Source organism: Haliotis rubra, unplaced genomic scaffold (genome assembly GCF_003918875.1).
Source record: "Haliotis rubra isolate DU_JTF1 unplaced genomic scaffold, ASM391887v1 Scf8, whole genome shotgun sequence".
Lineage (NCBI taxonomy): Eukaryota > Metazoa > Mollusca > Gastropoda > Lepetellida > Haliotidae > Haliotis > Haliotis rubra.
Window position 1 is genome coordinate 2,734,364 of NW_025767523.1, and position 22,568 is coordinate 2,756,931.

A 22,568-nucleotide genomic window follows, 5' to 3' on the forward strand; every position below is an offset into this window, starting at 1 on the left:
ACATTCAAGGGAGGTCTTGAAAGTCTTTGAAGAAAATCCAGTGAACCGTTCTTAAAATATCTTGAAGACAATTCAGGTTAACATGCTGATATCTTCAAAGTATCCTTGTGACCCTAAAAATTATGTGAAGGTCACCAAAATTGACTGGGCCCTGTGGCCTTCCCTAGATGAAGCTTGGTGTCAAATATGAAGAAAATCCACTGAATATTTTTTTGCGATATCTTGCTGACTATCTTAACATGCAATTTAACATGCTGAAATCTTCAAAGTGTCTCTGTGACCTTGAAAATTAAGTGAAGGTCACCAAAATCGACTGGGCCCTGCGCCTTCCCTGGATGAGGCTTGGTGTCAAATATAAAGAAACTCCAGTGAATGGTTCTTGAGGTATCTCGCTGACAAGCATAACATGTAGGTTAATATGCTGAAATCTTCAAAGTGTCGCCATGACCTTGGAAATTATGTGAAGGTCACCAAAATCGACTTTAATAATTGTTATTAAATATGAAGAAAATCCAGTGAACAGTTCTTGAGATAGCTTAACATGCAGGTAAAACGTTCAAGTCCCCTTTTGACCTTGAAATGAAGGTCAAGGTCGTCAAACCTGACTTCGACCTTTCTTATAGTGTGATGAATCTAGGCACCAAATATGAAAAGAATCTAGTGAACGGTTCTTAAGATATTCAAATTCGTACGGGATGGAGCCTAATTCTATGTTTAGCGCAGCGGGGATAAAAAACAAACAACTCAAAATGGTGGTCAGAAAGTGACGTGCCACTATGGAACTGACATTCATTGCTTTGTGCATTACTATTCCCTATTCATCCTCGATAATCTCCAGGGTATACGTTACGATCACTCTCCACTATACCCTGGATGCATCCACGGCTTGGGGCGATGATTTTATTACCTCCCTTTAAAAAGAATATATGAAAGAACTCCTACTTCTTTCAGAGTACCTCTGCATCAATAATTGTGTTGCCAAGCTTAAACCGTTAGATAATTTAAGACGCGAAAGTGAGTAGTGATTGGTACGCTCAACTTCCCAGCGTAGGCACCTGGCTGGATAAAAAGCCAGCAAAGGGAGGTAATAAAATCATCGCCACCAAGCCGTGGATGCATCCAGGGTATAGTGGGGAGTGATCGTAACGTATACCCTGGAGATTATTGAGGATGTTCCTGATTGAGTAATTTTGCAATTCATCGTTCTCATTTGGGAGACTAACTGATAACATATAACCCCTCCTAAGTCTGGCTGCAAATGTGCACACTAACTATGGGGTTTAACAACTATGCTTTAGGGTCCAATACCCCAGTACTGACTAAATGTTTCATTACAGGCTGTAGTTCTCACTGATAAGACGAGAAGCAGATTTTACTGCCACTTCGTAGACTCTTGCAAGGCATTTGACTAAAAGACTTTTCATCTGATCACGCCAACATAAAATACTTTATCTGCTCGTGTTGGAACCTCTAAACGTACATATAAGTGTTTTACCCGTCACACTGGCAACCGTCAAGTCTGTTACAAGTCCACAATTCTATATTATTCTTATCAAAAGGTTATATAGCCTTACATAAACAGGGTGGTCACCGTTACCCCTTGTATAAATGATCAATGTGTCTGCAATGCCCGCCCGGTTCACAACTGCAGAGAAGGATAACTGCACCGTAAAGTTACGATAAAACTGATCGCAGATGAAACAATATTCTTTCAAGGCATGACAAAAGACCAACACACAACAAGATCACGATTTTTTTTATTTCAAGCATAGCCTTGAAATTTTGCCCTGTTTAGAGCATTGACTGACATTTGTCATTTTCTTGTTTAGTGCATGGCCATTGACACTTGCCACACTCGGATGACTTTGTCACTGTAGCCAGCAAACAGAGTCTGGCCATCAGCAGACCAGGCCAGAGAGAGGCAGTTCGGTGGTTCCCGTCCCTGCTTCTGGGCCAGCACTTCTGGCTTCAGCTCATCCACGATCACCTTGCCTTCAAGATCCTGCAAACAATGTTTAAAAAAGCTGTAAAAGGTGTAGACATTTCATGCACTCATGTTCCTCCAATGTCTATGCATAGAAATATTAAAATAATATTTATACCAAGTGATTCAATTGGCGGGGGCAAAACTGATGTCTTCTGTGTTAATTATATCTGTATTGGTATCTATGTTGACAATTAATATCAGCCTACACACACCTCCTCAGAAATTTCTGTACAAAGAAACTTATCTAACAATATGATGACATACAAATCAAATCTACAACATTGTTGTAACAGTAGTAAAGATGAGACGGCAATCAAAGGATCAGAATCTTGCAACTACCATGAAGCGCAAGAAAATAATGGAAACTGAACAACAAAATATTTCAAGCTCACTGTAAACATCAGTGTACGTACTTTCATGAGATTCTGCCTAGAGCAGAAAATGTGCCAATGAGTGAATACAGTTCAGGTTGATGAGGTTTTACAGACATTAAGCATTTTGGCCATTCACAGTGTTACTTACCCAGATCTTGATGCTGGGTCCTGTGGCAGCACAGAGCCAGTAGCGGTTGGGGCTGAAGCACATAGCATTGATGAGGTCGCCGCGTCCAAGGTGTACAGATGTTTGCCCTCATTCAGGTCCCACAGCATGGCTTGACCGTCCTGGCAACAAAACAGATGCATCAGACAAGACATTTAACAACTATTCACACAATACTTTAACCATGATTGTTGCATACCTATAAGATATTTGTTATAAAACACAAGAATCAAAATGCTCTGATTTGCCTAAAGACACATCTAGATCCATCAGACATCCAGCAGCCATGCCATAATATACCAAGGGAGATAACTCCAGCACAGCAAAATTGTGAAGTGTTTGTCAACAGATTTGACTGATGAATCAGTCACAGAAAGTCTGTTGACATATATTCTGTAGCATCACCGTGAAAGTTGTATACTTAGTGCTGAGTACAAACTGCAGGGAGATGCATAAAGAGGAGTAAGTTAAATAGTAATGGTTTCATTTCCAGATTGTCTAGTGTTAACGCTATATCATTTAACTTAGATTTCAATGTATGGCTGATACAATTTAGTGAAGGCCAGCTAAACACTTTATAGTACAATGACACCCTGAAAAAGAGTTTTAAGACACAAGCTGCCTAAACTCTGACCCATACTTCTACACAACTAAAGGTAAAACTAACGACTTAGGGATAATGAAACACACAAAAAATCAATAACCTGCTTCCATGGTTACAGCATTAAGTGCTAACCATCGACTTACCTTTCCACCGGATGCACAGAGAGAGCCATCAGGAGACACAGTGACAGTGTTCAAGAACTGGTTATGGCCATAGTGGTTGGTCTTCAGCTTGCAGTTTGTCAGATTCCACACCTAAACAAATACTACTTGATTACAACTAGAGCCATATGCTGCATCAGCAAAATCCTATCTATTACTGACCTGAAACACCAACATCTTAGTACAGCTGTAATCTGGTAATAATGGAAGAAGATGCACAAACAACAGTATACAGAAAATGTTATATGCAGAGCAATATTATCTGAAGACTCAACTTCACAAAATCATTAAAATAGAAATTAGAATCAATACTATCTTTTTACAGCCAGATGACTGACTGACTGACTGACTGAGTTTGGTTTTACGCCGCTTTGTAGCAATATTCCAGCAACATCACGCTAGCTCACTGGGGACACCAGAAATGGGCTTCACACATTGTGCCCATGTGGGGATTCGAACCCGGGTCTTCGGCATGACGAGCCAACGCTTTAACCATTAGGCTACCCCACAGCCCCCCACAGCCAGATAAAGAAAGTAAGCAAGGTTTTATGCTGCCTTCAGCAATATTCCAGCAATTTCATGGTGTGGTACACTAAAAATGGGCTTTACACACTGCAGCCATGTGAGGAATCAAACCCTGGACTTCGCATGACACAAGGCTACCTAACTCAAGTTCTGTAGTTCCTTAAACTTAAAAAACTAATCTACTGTTATCCACTGAATACTGTAGTAATCGCTTCATCTGTGGAAAAAAGTGTTGTCCCATACATATTATTTTGCATTAACACATTCAATCTGTGGTGGTTATTTTTAACCTCTCACTTATTTGTGTCGAGTAATGGTGTTTATTAAATCTGCATACCTAACCGAATAATAAGAGTTGAAACCTGTTTACAGTGTCTACCATGAAGGACAAAAAGGACAAAGGAACCCACCTTCACAGATTTGTCCCAGCCACAGGACACAATGATCGGGTTAGTTGAATTGGGAGAGAAACGGACACAAGACACCCAGTCTTTGTGTGAGTCCTCCTGAAGAAAAAAATATAGAGGTGAGTTATCAGCTGAATGTGAGTGGGTTTTACGCCGCTTTCAGCAATATCACAGCAGGGGACACAAGAAATGGGCTTTAAACATTGTACCCATGTCGGGAATCGAACCCGGTCATCAGCATGACGAGCGGATGCCTTAACCATTAGGCTACCTCACCACCCTTATCAGCTAATGCTGTGCAACCGGAATTATGCTGCTCTCTAAACATGGATAACACTTTTTAACAGGTTGGTTGGCTGTGTAACACTGCACTCATCAATATTCCAGCTATATGGCAGTGGTCTGTAAATAATAGAGTCTGGACCAGACAATTCAGTGATCTACACAATTGGGATATGATGATGTATGTCAACCAAGTCAGCAAGCTTGACCACTCGATCCCGTTAGTCATCTCTTACGACTAGCATGGGTTACTGAAGATCAATTCTAACCTGGACTACAACTGACTGACACTGACCAATGATCAAGGAATTGGGTGAGACATGGATACAAGACAAAAAATAGTGCCCCTCCACCTTGTCTCACCTGGTGGCTGTTGTACAAAACAACCTTGAGTCTATGTTGAGGTATGGGAGGTACTTACGGTCACCTTAGCACTAAGATAGCTTTGTACAACGGCACCCTGGATATGTAGCAAAATACCCACAAAAGCTGCTGTATTTACTTACACTATCAGTAAAGTGCAATGCCATCATTCTTGTGATTTCAGGAACAAGAAGCAAAAAGCATTTTCATAGAATATCAAGAGCAAAACCAAAATACAAGGCCAAAACCTTTTAAAAAACGGCCAAAAAAGAAACTTGCATGTAAGTATCCAATTTCCAAGATATTTTTAATATGCCACAACACAGCTCACATGGCTGTCCTTACAGTGATAACAAAATGGCACACAAATTGACCTCTGTCTAACCTTGACTCAGATTTCAAGAAAAAGTGACATTTTAAATTTCTTTCAGATGAATCTTTTCTTCATTTTAAGGCTTGATAAACACATGGAAATCAGTGTACAACTGTACAGAAAGAATTACTCCAGTGTTGATTTAAGTTCTCAAAATGAAAAATAATAAGAGCATAAACAGATTGTCCTCAGCTGTGTAATGTCCGTGACAAAGTCATGAGTTTTCTTGCATTTTATCAGAGACAAATCATGTCACTATCCATTCACAGCAAAATCTTTTCAACTGATTTCAGCAAATATCAGTTCTTTTGCTTAATTTCAAGTATCAAAATTATAAAAAAATATGCAATTTAACTTTCAAGAAATAACTTTCAGCATATGGCAAGATATCTCAGCAATAGTGCATGTTAAAATAAGAAGAGTTTTCTGAGATACATCATTAACTACTTTGTACCTCTAAGCAAGATAGAAGATCTCAGAACACAACCAGGGATAATTCTTAAATGACCTATGTGGTGTTAGCCCCATTAATTTTAAAAATAGCCCACATTTAGACTATGCAGACTTCACCAGTTGCATGAGTAAGTGTGTTAATGTTCATTTTTCAGACAGAAATTGGAAGCTTCAATTGTTTCACTGTTGTTGCCAGTTCCTGGTTTAAATAGAATATCAAAATTTCATGGTAAATTCTGTAACTATATTTTGATAATTGAACACATACTTCTGCTTAATTTTTCATGAATTTCACATTTTTTGGCACCGCGTGCCATATGACAAGAATTTCAAGGGAACATTTATCCGTGGCTAGAAAAGCTTGCACTATTAGGAAGTCAACTGACGCAAACACCAACAAAACAATTGTCCTATCAGAAAGGCATCAGATCAGGAGCAGAAAATCTGACTAATAGTCTGTTTGCAGTGAAAATGTACTGACGAATTTCACTTTACTTCTTTGATAGGCATTTTAGAAGTTGTGTTGATGAAGAATAATGACAATTATTATGGATATACAACTTCTTTTATTCAATAAAGTAACTCGAATAAAGTGAAACAAAGATTGCGAATCCTCATTTTTTCACCTTGCCAATAGGACATTTAAATCTCAGAATGTTATTCAACTTAAGATAAGAGTTGTTTAACAAACGATCATGGTTTCAAATCGCTATTGTTGGTTTGTATTACAAGGGTGTATGCACATTACATGAAACACTGAGAACAAGTAGGGATGGCCTGAGTAACGCTCATCAAGTATCGCACATGTGCTTTTTGACTGTTCCAACTACTGCGCCTACCCCCTTGTAATACAAACGAATAATAGCGATTTGAATCTATGATTGTTTGTTAAACAGCTTTTATCCTAAGTTGAATAAAATTCTGAGATTTAAAAGTTCAATTGGCAAGGTAAAATTATGAGGATTCGCAATCTTAATTTCACTTTATTTGATTTACTTTTTTGTTTAAAGTGAAATTCATCGGTACGTTTTCACTGCAAACACACTATAGATGAGATTCTGTTCCAGAGGTTCTGACATAGGTCCTGGGCCACTCTTCGCAAAGTCATTGTAACACTATGATGGTCATAAGCTGATGTCATAATATATGACTTATGACAACCGCAGCATGAAGAACTAGGTCCTTGTCTGCCCTCTCACCTGAATGGTGTACTTGCAAACCCCCAAAGTGTTCCACAGCTTGACAGTCTTATCCCCGTGAACCAGAAACAATCTGTCTGTTGTCGGCCGAGAAAGCAACACTCATGACATCCTTCTCATGGCCAACAAAGTGACGTGTGGTCTTGCACCTGCAACAGAATTCAAGGCAAAGTTATATTATTTGACTGTAATAACCATAATATCCAAAGTTTTGAGATTTTAACATAAGCATCTGACTAAAAACAAACTTCAGATTACAGCAGTGGCTCCAGAGAAAGTGTCCTGGGCCTAGATTTTCGAAGCTCTCTTAGCGTTAAGATAGTCGTAACTTAATGTTAATGTATGGCATTTACGACTATCTTAGCACTAAGAGAGCTTCGAAAATCTAGGCCCAGGATAATAGGGTGACTTGAAGTAACATTTTGAAGTGCTTGAAGGCAAGATAATAGTCTTGTCATTGAATCAGAAATAGTTGTTATTAATTCTGTTGGTAGTAATTCAAGAAATCAATTAATTTGGAATGTTGTACCGTAGTAGTGAACATTCAGCTTGAAAGGATATGAATATTTTAGGTCTATTTTACACCAGATGAATCACCAAAGTAAGTGTAGTGAATGGATGTGATTTGCACTGACGTCATATCTAATTGGACTGGGTCGATGTTTCTGCTGGTGGACTGAAGTTTTCTTGTTGAAATTAGATTACTTGAAACATTTGTTTTGTTGTTTAAGATAGACTTCTGTTTTGATCCATATAATGTGAATGACAGTGAACAATTCTCATCATTTGGTTGTAGTCACTTTCCAAAGCCACAGGTGTCATTATCCAACCATACTACACAATTCTTTGTATCTAACCCTGGACCATAACTATTCATAACATAAGTTGACGAATGACGCATTTCCCGTTACTGGCAGTGATATGATCCCTATTAACTGTAGCCATTACTACTTTCAACATCTACATCACAGGTACAAGTGGCTAGATTGTATCAAAGCCAAGGAGCCCTACATCGCTGCTATATTTTCATTTTTACATCTAATAAGTGTTTGTTTAGTGCAACAGTTACTAAAGTACTAAAGTACTGTCAGAAATAGAAAAAAAAAACAGTTTTTAGGCTGTTACTCTGTATCCCTAAAATTTACACAATTGCCAATAGCATATGTCGAAATAACCCACATCGGCCTAACTGGGCGTTGAGTGGGATGCGTAATAGGATATCCAGGAAAGCATGTTTACTCGTAAAATCGGGCAAAACTTGGAAAAAATACAAACAACTGCTGAAAACAATAGATCAGACTATAGATGGAAAGTAGGTCGCTCAACCAGGTATGACAGACCGTCAACTCACTTGGCATGAAATGCACGTGCTGCCCACCGACAAGGTGTCATCTCAAATATCTTTTATGCTTTTTCATGTGTATTGAATATGTCGATACTGACTATCTAATCTTAGCTAATATCTCTATCCCCAAGCCCCACCCCAACTACCATCAGCAACACCCGTCTTGGTTTTGGCTTTTGAGACAACCCCTCTTACCTGTTTCTTTTTATAGTGATAGTGAGACTCATGGTATCTACATCCTTAATAGTTCAGTATTAAAGTTGTTATTTTTTATGTTTGCTATCGTTTATTATGAAGCTATGTCTAATTTCAAAATGGACATTCAAAAAGTGTCATTTGTTATACAATATCATCACACACTAATTTGCATAAAGCCATGGTCTGCTCCAAATAAGTCTCTTCGGACTTAGAAAAAACCCGCATTGCTCATTTCTGCACTAATATCTCCTCAGTAAAATCCTTTAACGTTTCCTATTTCCCTACCACTGAGACTGTAGTTAGGCCGAACTTAGTTCAACAGATATTTCACACTTTCACATATTAACTACCTAAATTGTAGATATAAATGTGGGAAAAAAATCAGTTTTTTTCTATTTCCGACAGTACTTTAGTGAACAGTTTTGGCTAGAATAAATATTTATTGATCGACTATCAGGAAGTAAATAATGGCCATCCATAATTCTGTCTCACAAAGGATTTAGAGTGACAACTCACGTCACAAGATCCCATAGCCTCAGGGATCCATCCCAGGATGCAGAAAGAGCGAACTGTCCATCCGAGGACAGCACAACATCAGACACAAAGTGGTTGTGGCCATGGAGCTGCTTGTATGGGATGCCGTAGTTGGTCTCATTACGTGTCAGCTTCCACAGGAGCAGGTGCTTGTCTGAAACCATAATACCCTTTCACTCCCTGGCCTTTCTATTCATCAAAAGTCCACAACAAAAGTGCTTCTCCAATTCTACAATGATTTCTACAGTCTGTTTGGGTTCAAATGAGAACAATGAATGATAAATAACTCGAAATAGCTACAAGTGCACAAAACATAAATAAGACACATGGTCCTGAAACCTCTGTACCTAACAGGTTCTGAAATATGACGTTTTATGATCTATCACGGAAAAAGTGGTTTAAAACACCATCATGTAATACTGTGCTATTTTCACGCTTCACACCGAGGGGGTGACAAACGGCTGGTTGCACAGCGCCGGCACCCACTTCAGGTGCAACTGAGCAGACAGGTGAGATGACCCCTACCAGCTGGTGCTGTTCCACCAGTCGATTGTCACCCCTTGTCTTACAAGCAACAATGACTTGGACAAAGCTGTGACAGCAAAGTTTTTACATAATGCGAAAACAGGAAGATCTCATATCCTTGGTTTAAAAAGGAATCTGAGTTGCAATTATCAAAGTATAAATAAGTTATGTCTTCTGTTGTTTTAAGAGTTAACATACATATTCACTTGTTAGTACATGATCGTCACGACTGTCTACGACCGCATCCTGGCTCTCGGCTTATCAATATCTACCATGTCTATGCAGAAACCTGTTGCCAACACATACTGATACATAGGATGATGATGAATTGGACACCTTCGTCCCCAGTTTTGATACATTTGTAGACATTCTTGCACATTAGATGTGATGGGATTTTAGCCACCCTGGCCATATTCCGTTCTAGCCCATCCCCTTTTCTATAAAAATACATTTCAGATACCGATATCTAAAGTCCTTTATAAAGTTGCAGCGAACCTTAATTTCTAACAACATAATTCAGTTCTTTATGTAAGGCAATCATGTAGAATCATGAAACAAAAAGAACGCAAAAGTTTTAGTTAACAAACGTCTATCTAAACAAGAACAGAATAGTCTATCATCATCAAATGACATAAAGTGTTGTTTATTCAAATAGTGCTTAGCAAAATCCAATATTAACACCATTGTCAAAACACACATATATGACAATGCTTTAGACTAAAACTCGTAAATATTATTTCAGTACTCGTATAGTCACGTTTCTCTCTTATTTACCTCGGGATGCCGACAAAATCGTGTCAGGGTACTGAGGATTTGTGGCAATCTGAGTGACCCAATTGCCATGGCCCTCAAGGGTACCCTTTAAAGTCATCTGTTCTTGCGCCGCCATGGCGTTTTAGTCGCAGCTTTTACTGATAATAATGGATTATCAAAGCCCCCTATGGAATCACGGCCATTGAGGTGTATGGCCGACCGGAAAAAGATCGATCGTACGGCGGAAGTTGCGCACCTAACGTCCACCAGAGGGTGCTGCGATTTGTATCTCCTGTTTCGAAGCCGGGGCGGCAGGTAAACTAATTATCATATTCTGTCTTTATTACAACATGAACAACTTTCTTCCTCTGCAGTTAGATACATAAGAGTTCCAATAACCCACTGGAAATAGTTTGGTCTCAAAAGGCAGCCCTGTTTTATATTTAATAGAAACATTTCTTATGTGCATGTTGTTATGACGTCATTCACGAAAAGGAAAATCAGCGGCCATTTTGTCTGGTCCTGATCGTACTATCGGCGTTCATTTTGTGACCTGGGAGTTTCTTCATATTTCAAATTTTTGTTTTATTTCAGACATTGTTTCCCAAACTGCGGTTTAAATCAAATCTGTCCAGATGATGGTGGAAGATAGGGCTTCGGCCAAAGAACTTGACCAATGGATAGAGCAACTGAACGAGTGCAAGCAACTGTCAGAAAACCAAGTGAAAACACTCTGTGAAAAGGTGTGTTGGTAGCGTAACTATGCAAAGTATTTGTCTATAGTATCATGTGTTTTCATAATATGATGTTGTGTAACATATGTAAATGGTGGTTATTGCACATTCCAAAAATCCATTTACGTGCTAACCTTGCTTTCAAGCGTGACAGCAGTTCAATGCATACAGCAACGGTGTTTCAGAGCGCACTAAACACATGTTGAAGACATTGTTTCAAGTGTGAAGATATTCTGTTGGTCTGGTGGTCGTCTTAGGTAGTAGAATACTATTCTTCAAGAAGTTGAAGCTGAATACTATTATTCTGAAAAATTGAGGCTGTTAAATATTTGCATGACTTCTGTCTTAAAGACTCTTATTCATAAGCAAGCTAACGTTTCACAAGCCTGTAACCATAGCAAGAATTGAACCAAGGTGACAACTGACATAGATATGCTCTGAAGAAAATGTTATCAAGATAATTTTAATTGGGTTTGTCACTGACATACCTGTTATAGTTCATACGAATGTTTGGAAAAAGAAATATAACAATATTTTGATTAGACCTTAAACACTTGTCTCTAGGACCACACTGACAACCTGGTATGATAATGGCATGTAATTCACCAATCTCATTCTCACATTAATAATGGTCTACCAAATTAGGAAATCTGAAAAGTAGTAACTCATATTCATCATTCCAATGAGATTAGTGTGTCAAACATTAACAAAAGACCACTCAAAATACCACATCAGCATCTTAAAACTCCTTGATATACAGGTTTTTGGTTTGGAAACATGGGTAAAATTAACATCAGCTATGCTTTGAAACATACAATAGCTATTTCAAGTATACTAATTAAACTACATGAGGCTGTTATTGGTAGTTATCTGAAGTCTTATATATATAATTCACTGGTGTTCCAGGTATTTAGTATGAAGCTGAACTGAGACACATTTTTGTCCATTCAAGTCCTTATACAAATAACTAAAGCCAACCATCAGACTCTGATGTCATTGTACCCAGGTGGCATGGGTATTTACTCTTACTGTTGGTCATTTCTCCAGATTTGATCATTTACTGGCTGTCATAAAGCTGGAATGTTGTATACCGCTAATGTCGAAATGCTTAGTACATCCCTGTTCACCAGTTCACAACAGCGAATAGGTACCTAATACAGAGATTCCACACACTCCAATTTCGGTGGAGTTACTCCTGATTTTCAAATACAAAATCTGCTCTCCAGCTTGTCTTGAAAAAACTGGTTGTTGAGAAAAATCCTGATGATTTTTTTTACAGCATACCATTTCATAAAATGCCATCAGTGATGTATTTGAGTCAACACCAGTAAAAGCATTCCGAAGCTTAGCGTGTGATCTTTGGGTCACGATAGTGTATATATTGCGTGTTATTGGCAGCAAAGTCTTTTCGAATGCATTTCATAGCCCGTATGTAAGTGAAGCAAAATGGCGAAGCCGACCACGTCATCGAAGAAAAGACAAAGCATGCTAATCTAAAAATGTTCTCGCTCACCCCCAACTCGCAGACTTCACTTCACTTTCATTCGGATGAGGTAACAAGGTTTCTTCTCCTCCTCTTCCCCCCCCTACTGTGTTCAAATAGTGTCTTATAATGCAAGCACAAAGCCCCCTGGACTTCATGGTCTTGACTACAGTGTGATAACGGACTGCATATGTGTATTGTTCCATTTCCTAACCACTGGTGAATACATCTGTATTTTGAAATGTCCTCTTAAAGTATTTATTGTAAACAATATTGGTATATCTTATGATTGTTATGCTGGCCATTAACAGGATTAAACACAGAACTGGATGTGCAGTGTCTACAGTATCTCACTGGTGTAGCAATTTTAATCAGCAGCATGGTATCTAGACTATAATGCCATCAAACATCCACAAGCTCATATTCATGGTGGATTTACAAGATGGGGTATTTGTGCCCTTCTGATAATAAAAATCAGCAGGCTTTCATCAGATTCAGGGGACACAAAACCAAAGTTTGTTTTGTCTATGAAAATCCTTTTTATTCAGTGCCTTGCAGAATAGTATAGAATCAACTATTTTGTTCATCAGTAACATGTGACCAAAAAAAACCCTGTTTTGATCAGTTATGTGTACATAGTCCATACTGTGACCTAGTTATTATCATTACTCATTCTTTATCATGTTCATGACACAAAGTATATAAATAGCATTGTATTCAATTGTGAACAACTGTAGATCAGTTGGGGCAGTACATTAGGATTCTGTTTACAGAGAACTTGATTGAAATGTAATTCTGTCTTTTTACCTTTAGAAATTGTTAGGTATTTTACTGCTTATCATGTACCACCCTCAGTTTATGATGATCCTTTGTGTGTTGAGATCAATATGGGGATTTTTCCCGAGTTTCTTGACGGATCAAACTATTGATGATCAATTTTGGACCAGGCATCAATAGAGTAAACATCTTCACAATGTTCATTCTTATAATCTCCCTTGTAAATACCAGTAAGCTTGCAGTATTGTTTAATATTTTATTATTCTTCAACACAAACATGTCTACTGGTAGCATTGCAATAGCAACGTATGCATAGGCCTTATCAGTTATCACTAATGAAATTAATTAATTTTACATTAACACTTAACTGCTCAGTCCTAGAATGAGTAATAAGCCTTTATATAAATACATGTATTCCTAACAAATTCTGTGCATCATATTTATTGCATGCACTGATCTTTTTGTCACCGGAACCACAATATAAGTGATGCACTGATTATGTTTGGGTTAATGTTAATTGGTATGATATTATCACTGCTCTAAGTATCGAAGTGTAAGCAGCAAGCCATCACACAGGGAGTAATCCACCAGCAGACTGCCCAATATAATATATGCCATTTTTTGTGATGCTGAATTCGTACAGACTTAGGCATTAGTGAAAAGGAATTGGGGTCTAGACTGACATTTGGTCCCAGAAATGAAATAAGTTATTGCATCTAAAATATATATCTACAAAAGAGTTTCTATAGGAGCCCAGAACAAGTGTTTATTATGAAAAACTCAGGCAATGTAAGCTTAACCACTATTCTGCACTTGAGTTGGCCTCCAGTTTGATTTATTCTCAAGAGTCTGGGAGACAGACCAGGTATGTTCAATAAGTTATTGGCAAAATATTTTTTAGAATCAAGGACAAGTGATCTTTCAGAATTAACTATTAAAGCATGACTTAAGACTGCCACGTTCATGGTATTTTGACCTTAATGTATAACTTGTTACAACCTGTTCAGTTGAAGCAATTATCAGTGGTGTTTGCAGCCAGATGTGTTGGGTTTTTTTGCATTCACTTCACTTACTAATTATATATATTGTTTTAGAAAACACGTGGGATGTTGCTGACACAAACCTTATTAGAATTACAAAAAAAAAATAGAATTAGTTTTCCTGACCTCAAGGATGTCACATGCAATATGATGCATGCATTCATTTAGTGGGCAATGAATTTTCAAGGGAATTGTGGAATTAAGTATGTAGATAGATTTTATGTTTATCAATTTTATGATTACTTGTGCCAATATCTGTCCAGTTGGTTCTGTGTCATTGCTATTGTCCGTTTGTGCTATTACAGCCTTATCCTCTTGTCCTTTACAAATCAATACTTAATTATCTATCAGTACTATTTATGCCCGGATTTCCTCCTGGTTTCCAATTTTCCATTCGGTTATCGATCTGTGCCAATTTGCTTTTGTTTTCACGGGTAAGTATACAGCTAATTGCTTCTTAGCATTCATTTATCTGATGAAGGATTAAGAATATACTCTGGAAAGTCGTGATCCTCATGTTACCGTTGACATCCATACATTTTCTACATTTACCTGGTCACTGTATGGGAAACAAATTGGTCAATTGTCATGACCTCAACTTTTTGGATCCGGACTCACACTTCGAACTGTCTTCATTTTTTTATTATTCTATATCTTGGTCTCTATTTATTTGAAAATAAATTTTATTCCCACAATGATAATGTATTTATAAATGTTACACACTATTTTCATGTTTTTATAATGACATTTTTTATTTCCCATGCTTCTATATTACTGGAATATTACTAAAAGTGACATAAATCATATTCACTCGCTCTTTATCGTTAAATGTTTCATCTGTTTTTACTTTGATCTTTTATTGACAAATCTTGTTTTTTTGTTTCAGGCAAAAGAAATTTTGTCTAAAGAGTCGAATGTCCAAGAAGTAAAATGTCCTGTCACAGTTTGTGGAGATGTGCACGGGCAGTTTCATGACCTGATGGAGTTGTTTAGGATAGGTGGCAAGTCCCCAGACACAAATTACCTCTTCATGGGGGATTACGTGGACAGGGGGTACTACTCTGTAGAAACAGTCACACTTCTAGTTGCATTAAAGGTACGGTTTTTCACTCCTATCATGTGCATTTTAAGATGTACTGCTAAGTTATCCAAGTTTTGAACATATGTTACGTGTTGTATTAGAGATATATAGATATTATCTTATATTTTTTACATTCTTTTTGTATGTTTGAAAAAGAGTGTAATTTCTGTCTGAACAGTAATCCTAACACAAAACCCTATTCACATTATGGCTCTCAGAAAAGATCATAATCTGAATTATCGTTGATGGGAAGAACAATAATCAAACTGCAAGTAGTCATCCACAATATCATTCATAAACTATTCTGATGAAGTAAAGTTTTGATGTAGCTAACAGTGCCTGAACAGACTTGAAAGAAAGGTACTGTTAAATATTAGATGTCCTCAGTAATCCAGGGATTTACATGGATTCCAGTATTTGAGGGTCCTTGGGACTCATACTCTTAATTTTCAAGGGTCCTTGACAACAAAATGGGGGTCCCAGACTCTTAAATATTATCATTAATACTGTTATTGTATTGTGTATCATGATCATCACATTGTTACAGTAATTAAATTGCACATAGTACTATAACCCAACTAGCAATCTCAGTGATAACTTATTATCACTTGATTGGAATGTTTACAAAAAAAAGTATTTAGACTTTTTCTGAGTCCCTGTGGACGCTCTATTAAATTTTGTTACGTCCATTGTCAATTTTTATGTGTATAGGACAGGAATTCGCATCCTGTAAATCCCTGGTAATCCATGCATAAATGTGTCAATATTCACCAGTGATGTAATATGTTGTTTTCTTTTGGTTCTGTTTGCATATTTGCTTGAATTTACCTCTCTGGTCTATATAAAGAACTATATTAAAACAATCCGATTTTAAGATTTTGATCATCTATCTGATCTAATATGGATAACCAAGCCTAATTCATGTGATATGCAAAGACAAGCACAATTGAAAGGGACTTTTGTCTTGGTAGAAATGATGGTTGTTTTCATTGGCTACATATTTTCATCATGATGAAATTATGGGAATGCTTTGAAAACTGACAAGCCAAATGTTTTTACTGGAGACAGATGTCCTTATCTTTATCTAGGCAAACTCATTTATAAGTCGTGTAAAATGGCCTGTCTATGACCTTAATGATCATTTTGATTTTTTGTACTGTACATGCTGATACGTCAGCATTAGAGAGTACCTATCAATAGTTTTTAATTCAGTGTGACTGCCAACAAATCTACAACAAAGATTCATCTCTTTACAGGTTAGGTTCAAAGACAGAATAACAATTCTACGAGGAAACCATGAAAGTAGACAAATCACACAGGTTTATGGCTTTTATGATGAGTGTTTGCGCGCAAGTATGGCAATGCCAATGTATGGAAGTATTTCACAGACCTCTTTGACTATCTCCCTCTCACTGCACTTGTCGATAGCCAGGTAAGTAACGTTATTCAACATGCACATTTACAGCTTACACAATTAAATTGCACCAGTTTTGTACCATTAATACCTCGGATATATAGTAACTCTGATTTACTTGTGTGTGTGATTAACTTGCTGGAGTATTGGTTCAGAAAAAAACCACTGAATAGCTTTCCAATTTATTGAAAACAAAATTAATGGAGGGAAAGAATATGGCCAAGTAATTTGTAATCTTAATTAAGAACATTTTGATAAATGCAATGTTTCTAAACTGTTCTGTTTATATAATTTGGTATGTAGTTTTTGAGTGTATATTCTGATAACCATCCATTTTATTTTGCAGATCTTCTGTTTACATGGTGGCCTCTCTCCATCAATAGACACACTAGATCACATCAGGGCATTAGACAGAATACAGGAAGTTCCTCATGAGGTATGTTGCAACCATTCTGTGTTACATTAGCAGCCATGGTACAGATGTACCCATTTACAGTTTTTCTTGAGCACTTGATGATTACAAACAAGACATTACACGCAATTGAACAAAACGTACTGAAACTTATGTCCTGCAATTATGAAAGTGCACTTGAAATGTTAATGTGGATGATCAGTAAATGAACAATGTTATCCTAGCCACAATCTTAGTGGTAATTGATATTGTATTGTATATTTCAGGGCCCAATGTGTGATCTGTTGTGGTCTGACCCTGATGACCGTGGTGGCTGGGGGATCTCTCCTCGTGGAGCTGGCTACACGTTTGGTCAGGACATATCCGAGACATTTAATCACAGCAATGGTCTCACGCTTGTATCAAGAGCTCATCAGCTTGTTATGGAGGTACTAAATTTATGTTTTAACTTTCAAGGTTTTATGCTCGCAGCTGTTAACTGAATTCGGGGCGGTGGGGTAGCCTAGTGGTTAAAGCGTTTGCTCGTCACGCTGAAGACCCGGGTTCAAATCCCCACATGGGTACAATGTGTGAAGCCCATTTCTGGTGTCCCCCGCCGTGATGTTGCTGGAATAGTGCTAAAAGCGGTGTAAAACCAAACTCAGTCAGTTAGCTGAATTCATACAATTGCACATTACCTGTTGTATCAGTTACATTTTGGGAATCCGAATCCTGTTGGATACAGGAGTGTTTTCACATGTCTGCAAATGTGGTCTTTTATAGAGTTGTCATGTATTAAATGTTAAAGTGGTACTTCACAACGATATGTCACTAGTCCTGAATTTTGTTCACCTGACAAGTGCAACCCTAAAGTCACTGCTCTTACAGTACCTGGGTTGAACTAGGAAACTACGATTCCTTAATTTGATTGTCATTCTCTATGAATGGAATTTCATAGAGATTATGTTCCTCATATAATATGCATACCTGACTTACGCTAGCTTGTTGACAGGTAACCAATGCTAAGTTCATTTAAATTATAACTATGACTTTTTTGTCCAACAGGGTTACAATTGGTGTCATGACAGAAATGTAGTAACCATCTTCAGTGCACCCAACTACTGTTACCGATGTGGCAATCAAGCTGCAATTATGGAACTGGACGATTCACTCAAATATTCTTTGTAAGTCTGGTATTTCGTTTTCCCAGGGTTTTAATCTGATAGCAAGTTTTAACTAACTGCTTGGAAAATGTTAATTACCATTTAATAGTATCTAATCTTTATGCACAATATGAAATGGGTTTACAAATATATTGTAAAATATGAATGTAAAGAAAATTACTGGGATGTATTGGTTAAGTCTTTTTGAAATTCCAACCAGCTATTGACTTCTTTGAAGTACTTTTGACTTGTTTTCATTTTTCCAGCTTGCAGTTTGACCCAGCTCCTAGACGAGGTGAACCCCATGTTACCCGCCGGACACCTGACTACTTCCTGTAATGTGTGATGGAAGTGAGACTATAGAGATGGAGTTGAGGAATATTAAATTCTTCAAATACATAGACTTTGACACGAAGGCAGTACAAATTGTGCTTACTTCTTGATACTAATTAACGCAGGAAACTTGTGTTTGTCATTGGTTTCTTCCTTGAAAATCGAACAAATACATCCTCTCATGAATATATAGAGCAATATTGCACCGCTGGCCACATAGCAGAACCTTGTGTGGCCTATGTAGTGCTTTCTCTATCAGATACTTTAAGATATTGTCATCTTTTCTTAATTATTGATTCTAATGTGGGATCTCTTGTAATTAGATGTCAAAAATAGGGAGTATTATAATTATGCCACCAGATTATCTGCCAAGAATTTACAGATTAAATGTGATGTAAAGATAGAACAGTGCATGAAGTTAAACAATTATTTTCTTTTAAGGAAGGGACAAGATACAGATTCATCTCACAATTGTGTAATTATTTCTTGTCAGTTTTTGTTATATTTTTAAAAATGTTTGTTACACAAACACTTTGTTGCTCCGCCAAATTTTTATTCGTCTTGAGTCCATTTACCATCTTTGTTGTGTAGTTAGGTGTGACAATCAGTTGTGACTTGCTTATATCGCTAACAAAATAATTGGTTAACAAGGAGGATAATTACATGTTCATTTCCCTTTTATCATAAGTATTCACCGGCTGTCCTCTGAAACATCCACACTGATTGTGTAATTCATTTGTGTCAAGAACGATAGACACACTGTTGTAAATCTGTGGACAGCAAAGATGACCTGTTCTTTCTGTGGATTTGTGGAAGTATTTATGGGTGGTATACATGTATATAGAAATCTGTAAATGGATTACAATGTAATGGTGTATTTAGCACAAGCAGCAGCAGCCAACTTGTCCTCCCATGTAGCAGTGCTCCCAGATCATCCCAGTTCATTTGATTTTGTCTAGCTGTTCAGAATTGTTTGGTTGCCAACAACTCATGCTATATCTATGTATGTAAAATAAATAATTTTCAAAGACACTTTAATGTTTCATCTTTGAAACTCATTTCCAGCGAAATAATTTAATATTAGATGGATTGTGAGAAGAGATCCAAGGTTAAATGTTTATTTGCAGTGTTGTCAGGCTGTGTTCCATCCAACAAGTACTTGTAAGGCATCAGCATCTACAAATCAAGCAGCTATGCACTCTGAGATTTGTGTGTAATGTCTGATCAAGACAGTCAATTGGAACCTAATTGTGACTAAAAATCAGGGTCCCGATCAACAAAGCAGTCGTAGCTCTATTTACCATAGGCTTACAAATGTTGTTGCCCAACAAATGTTTTGTGGATCAGTTCATAGATGTTTTTACAACTGTTCCTCGTCAAGATGTATGAATATTTAAAGTTTCCTCTCAAAAATTCAATCCTATCTTATATGCCATCAAATTCAGACACAAAATCATCTATATATACATTTGACTTTATTCACAAAATCAACATACAAAAATAGCTCAGACAAAAAAAAGTGCAGTATAGCACACCCATGCAGGTTAACCATCTTTTTTCTGCCTGGTACTTCCATTGGTTGGAAAAAAATACAGTATTATATTGGAGATTATCCTTCAAATTAAGTGACACATAGTTATTCTAAGGGACAAAATGAAACCGCCAAATTGTCATCTTGACTGGAATTTCACAAAATGAATCATCTGGCGTTGGTTTTTATTCTGCCCCAGGTATACAAAAGAATCACAGCATGAAGGCTTCCAACCATTGTGAAGTTCCTTTCCTGACACACAGGAAACCAAAGTACTGCACACTTTTCAGAACTAGCTGTCATGATCAAGGGTTTTGTACTACCCTCTTCAGTCTATCAAAGATTCCTGATCAGGAATATCGACAATATCCCTAAAATTGTGATGGAAATATTTACAGACGATTGTCAAAGCCCCACATAGCTGGTCCAGTTATGTGAGTTAAAAACAAAGGATCACATTAAGTTCTTATCAATTATGCATAATGAAGGCAAAACAGTCAAGACGATAGCATTATTTATGAGGTGATACACAGTGGAGGGGAAGTCATAATTCACTAGTTATGTTAATTACTTGAAACAATTTTGTGGGAATAGACATATTAGTTGGTGGGTGACCGTTTCTTCATTAAATGGTTGGATCTGATAAATTTGCAGATCAATAGTTTTGTAATAGCATTTTATGCCCCTATGAAAAGTTAAGCAGCATTAGAAGAGGTTATATCAAACCAGCATATTCTGAATAAATTTCTTGACTATATATCTGGGACATAAGTAACAAAGATCAAACAGACCGTCTCATTGCTTGGTTCGTGGCACGAGCCTGGTGGTTGAAGCTGGTAAAACCCAAAGCATAACTTCACACAGAACCCCCACCAACCTTTACAATGTGTGAAGCCTTTATCCATTGCTTAATATATACCTATATACATGTATTCATGTCTGAAAATTTATGATTGACCAAAAGTAGTGCATCATTGAACACAAAAAAATATATCCTATGTGACTTCTTGCAGCAAATGAATATTAAGGATCAGTGGTAATTTTTCTGTAAAAGTATCAATCTATATCAAAACTAAACTACTGGAATTTGTTATCGAAAGGCACAACTAGAAAATGTTTGCATTATTTTAAATGTGGTTGTTGGGAAAACCCTTTCAAGTTGCACTGTTGCCGGATATGATTTGTTTTTTGGTGCTGATGCCGCACTCCAGCTAAATGGCAGCGGTCTGTAAAATAACCAAGTCTGGGCCAGACAACTATCTAGCCAATTGAGATAGGATGACGTGTGAACCAAGTCACCGAGTCTGACCACACCCGATCCTGTTAATCGCCTCTTACGACAAGCATGGGTTGCTGAAGTTCTAACTTAGATCTTCATGGATTGCGTGGATGTAAAAGAAATTTATACTTGAATTTCAGGTAACTGCATCTATCTATTTTAAACTAATTTTATCACACTTGTGTAAGTAGTTCAGAGTGAGTGAGTGAGTTTAGTTTTATGCAGCATTCAGCAATATTCCAGCTATATGCCGTCGGTCTGTAAATAATAGTCTGGACCAGACAATCCAGTGATCAACAGCATGAGCATCGATCTGCGCAATTGGGAACCGATGATGTGTCAACCAAGCCAGCGAGTCTGACCACCTGATCACGCATGGGTTACTGAAGGCCAATTCTAACCCGGACCTTCATGGGGCAGTAGTTCAGAAGTAATCTTGACCACCTGATATACATTAAGGCCATGGGTGTTTTTAAAATGCTGCAAAACAATTATTCATCAGCACTTCATGGACATGAAGCATATCTAGAGTACAAATTTACAACAATGTTCAGAAAACTCTGCTTACAATATATACAGCTAAATACAGATAAATGGGAGTACCAGTACATCAAGCCAGTGAAACACCTGTAAGCAAAAGAAACATAGGGAAACCTGTTTCATCATGTTGCTATGATATACTATGGGTTACAGACACATCTAGATTTCACCAGGATTTAGCAAGCCCCATTAAAGTATTTAATATGCAATCAACAGAGGGACAAATCAATACAGTATGGAATGTTAATGCATTTCACAATCAGTTGTCTTATCATAACCATAAAATTGGACCTTGCCCAATGTGGAAGGATCAGGTATGATAGACCTGTTTAGACCACTGGAAATATCAAAAGTTTTAAATTCTGTTTTCAAAGAAATTTAACATGCAGACAAAAAGTTTAGTGTTTCATCACTTGCATGCTGGCGTGATATTTAAAAAGGCAGTCACCTATAAAGGGAAAAAACTTTCCTAACTTCAATAAAATGGCAAACTTAGAGCTGTTCCATGATTGAGAATGAACTTTTAACCACGCTGCCTTTACCCATAACAAGA

General features: G+C 37.3%; 2 protein-coding genes and 1 long non-coding RNA gene across 3 annotated transcripts; 1 reads left to right on the plus strand and 2 right to left on the minus strand.

Moving 5' to 3' along the window:
* Positions 1-1,741: 1,741 nt before the first annotated feature.
* Positions 1,742-10,501, minus strand: LOC124261431 (receptor of activated protein C kinase 1-like). The gene is given in 9 exon segments (XM_046695750.1): positions 1,742-2,002; positions 2,510-2,592; positions 2,595-2,649; positions 3,275-3,385; positions 4,228-4,323; positions 6,895-6,948; positions 6,950-7,043; positions 8,954-9,125; positions 10,271-10,501. Coding segments are annotated over 9 exon segments (957 nt in total). The 5' UTR covers positions 10,386-10,501; the 3' UTR covers positions 1,742-1,825.
* Positions 10,472-19,697, plus strand: LOC124261432 (serine/threonine-protein phosphatase 2A catalytic subunit beta isoform-like). Its single transcript, XM_046695751.1, is given in 9 exon segments — positions 10,472-10,564; positions 10,844-10,992; positions 15,170-15,379; positions 16,621-16,710; positions 16,713-16,796; positions 17,125-17,214; positions 17,457-17,618; positions 18,235-18,353; positions 18,599-19,697. Coding segments are annotated over 8 exon segments (936 nt in total). The 5' UTR covers positions 10,472-10,564; positions 10,844-10,884; the 3' UTR covers positions 18,672-19,697.
* Positions 19,698-20,123: 426 nt separating this feature from the next.
* On the minus strand, positions 20,124-20,967 carry LOC124261435. The gene is made up of 2 exons (XR_006894321.1): positions 20,456-20,967; positions 20,124-20,339 (listed from the first exon to the last, which is right to left on the minus strand). It is a non-coding gene; the product is annotated as an uncharacterized LOC124261435 (long non-coding RNA).
* Positions 20,968-22,568: the final 1,601 nt, after the last annotated feature.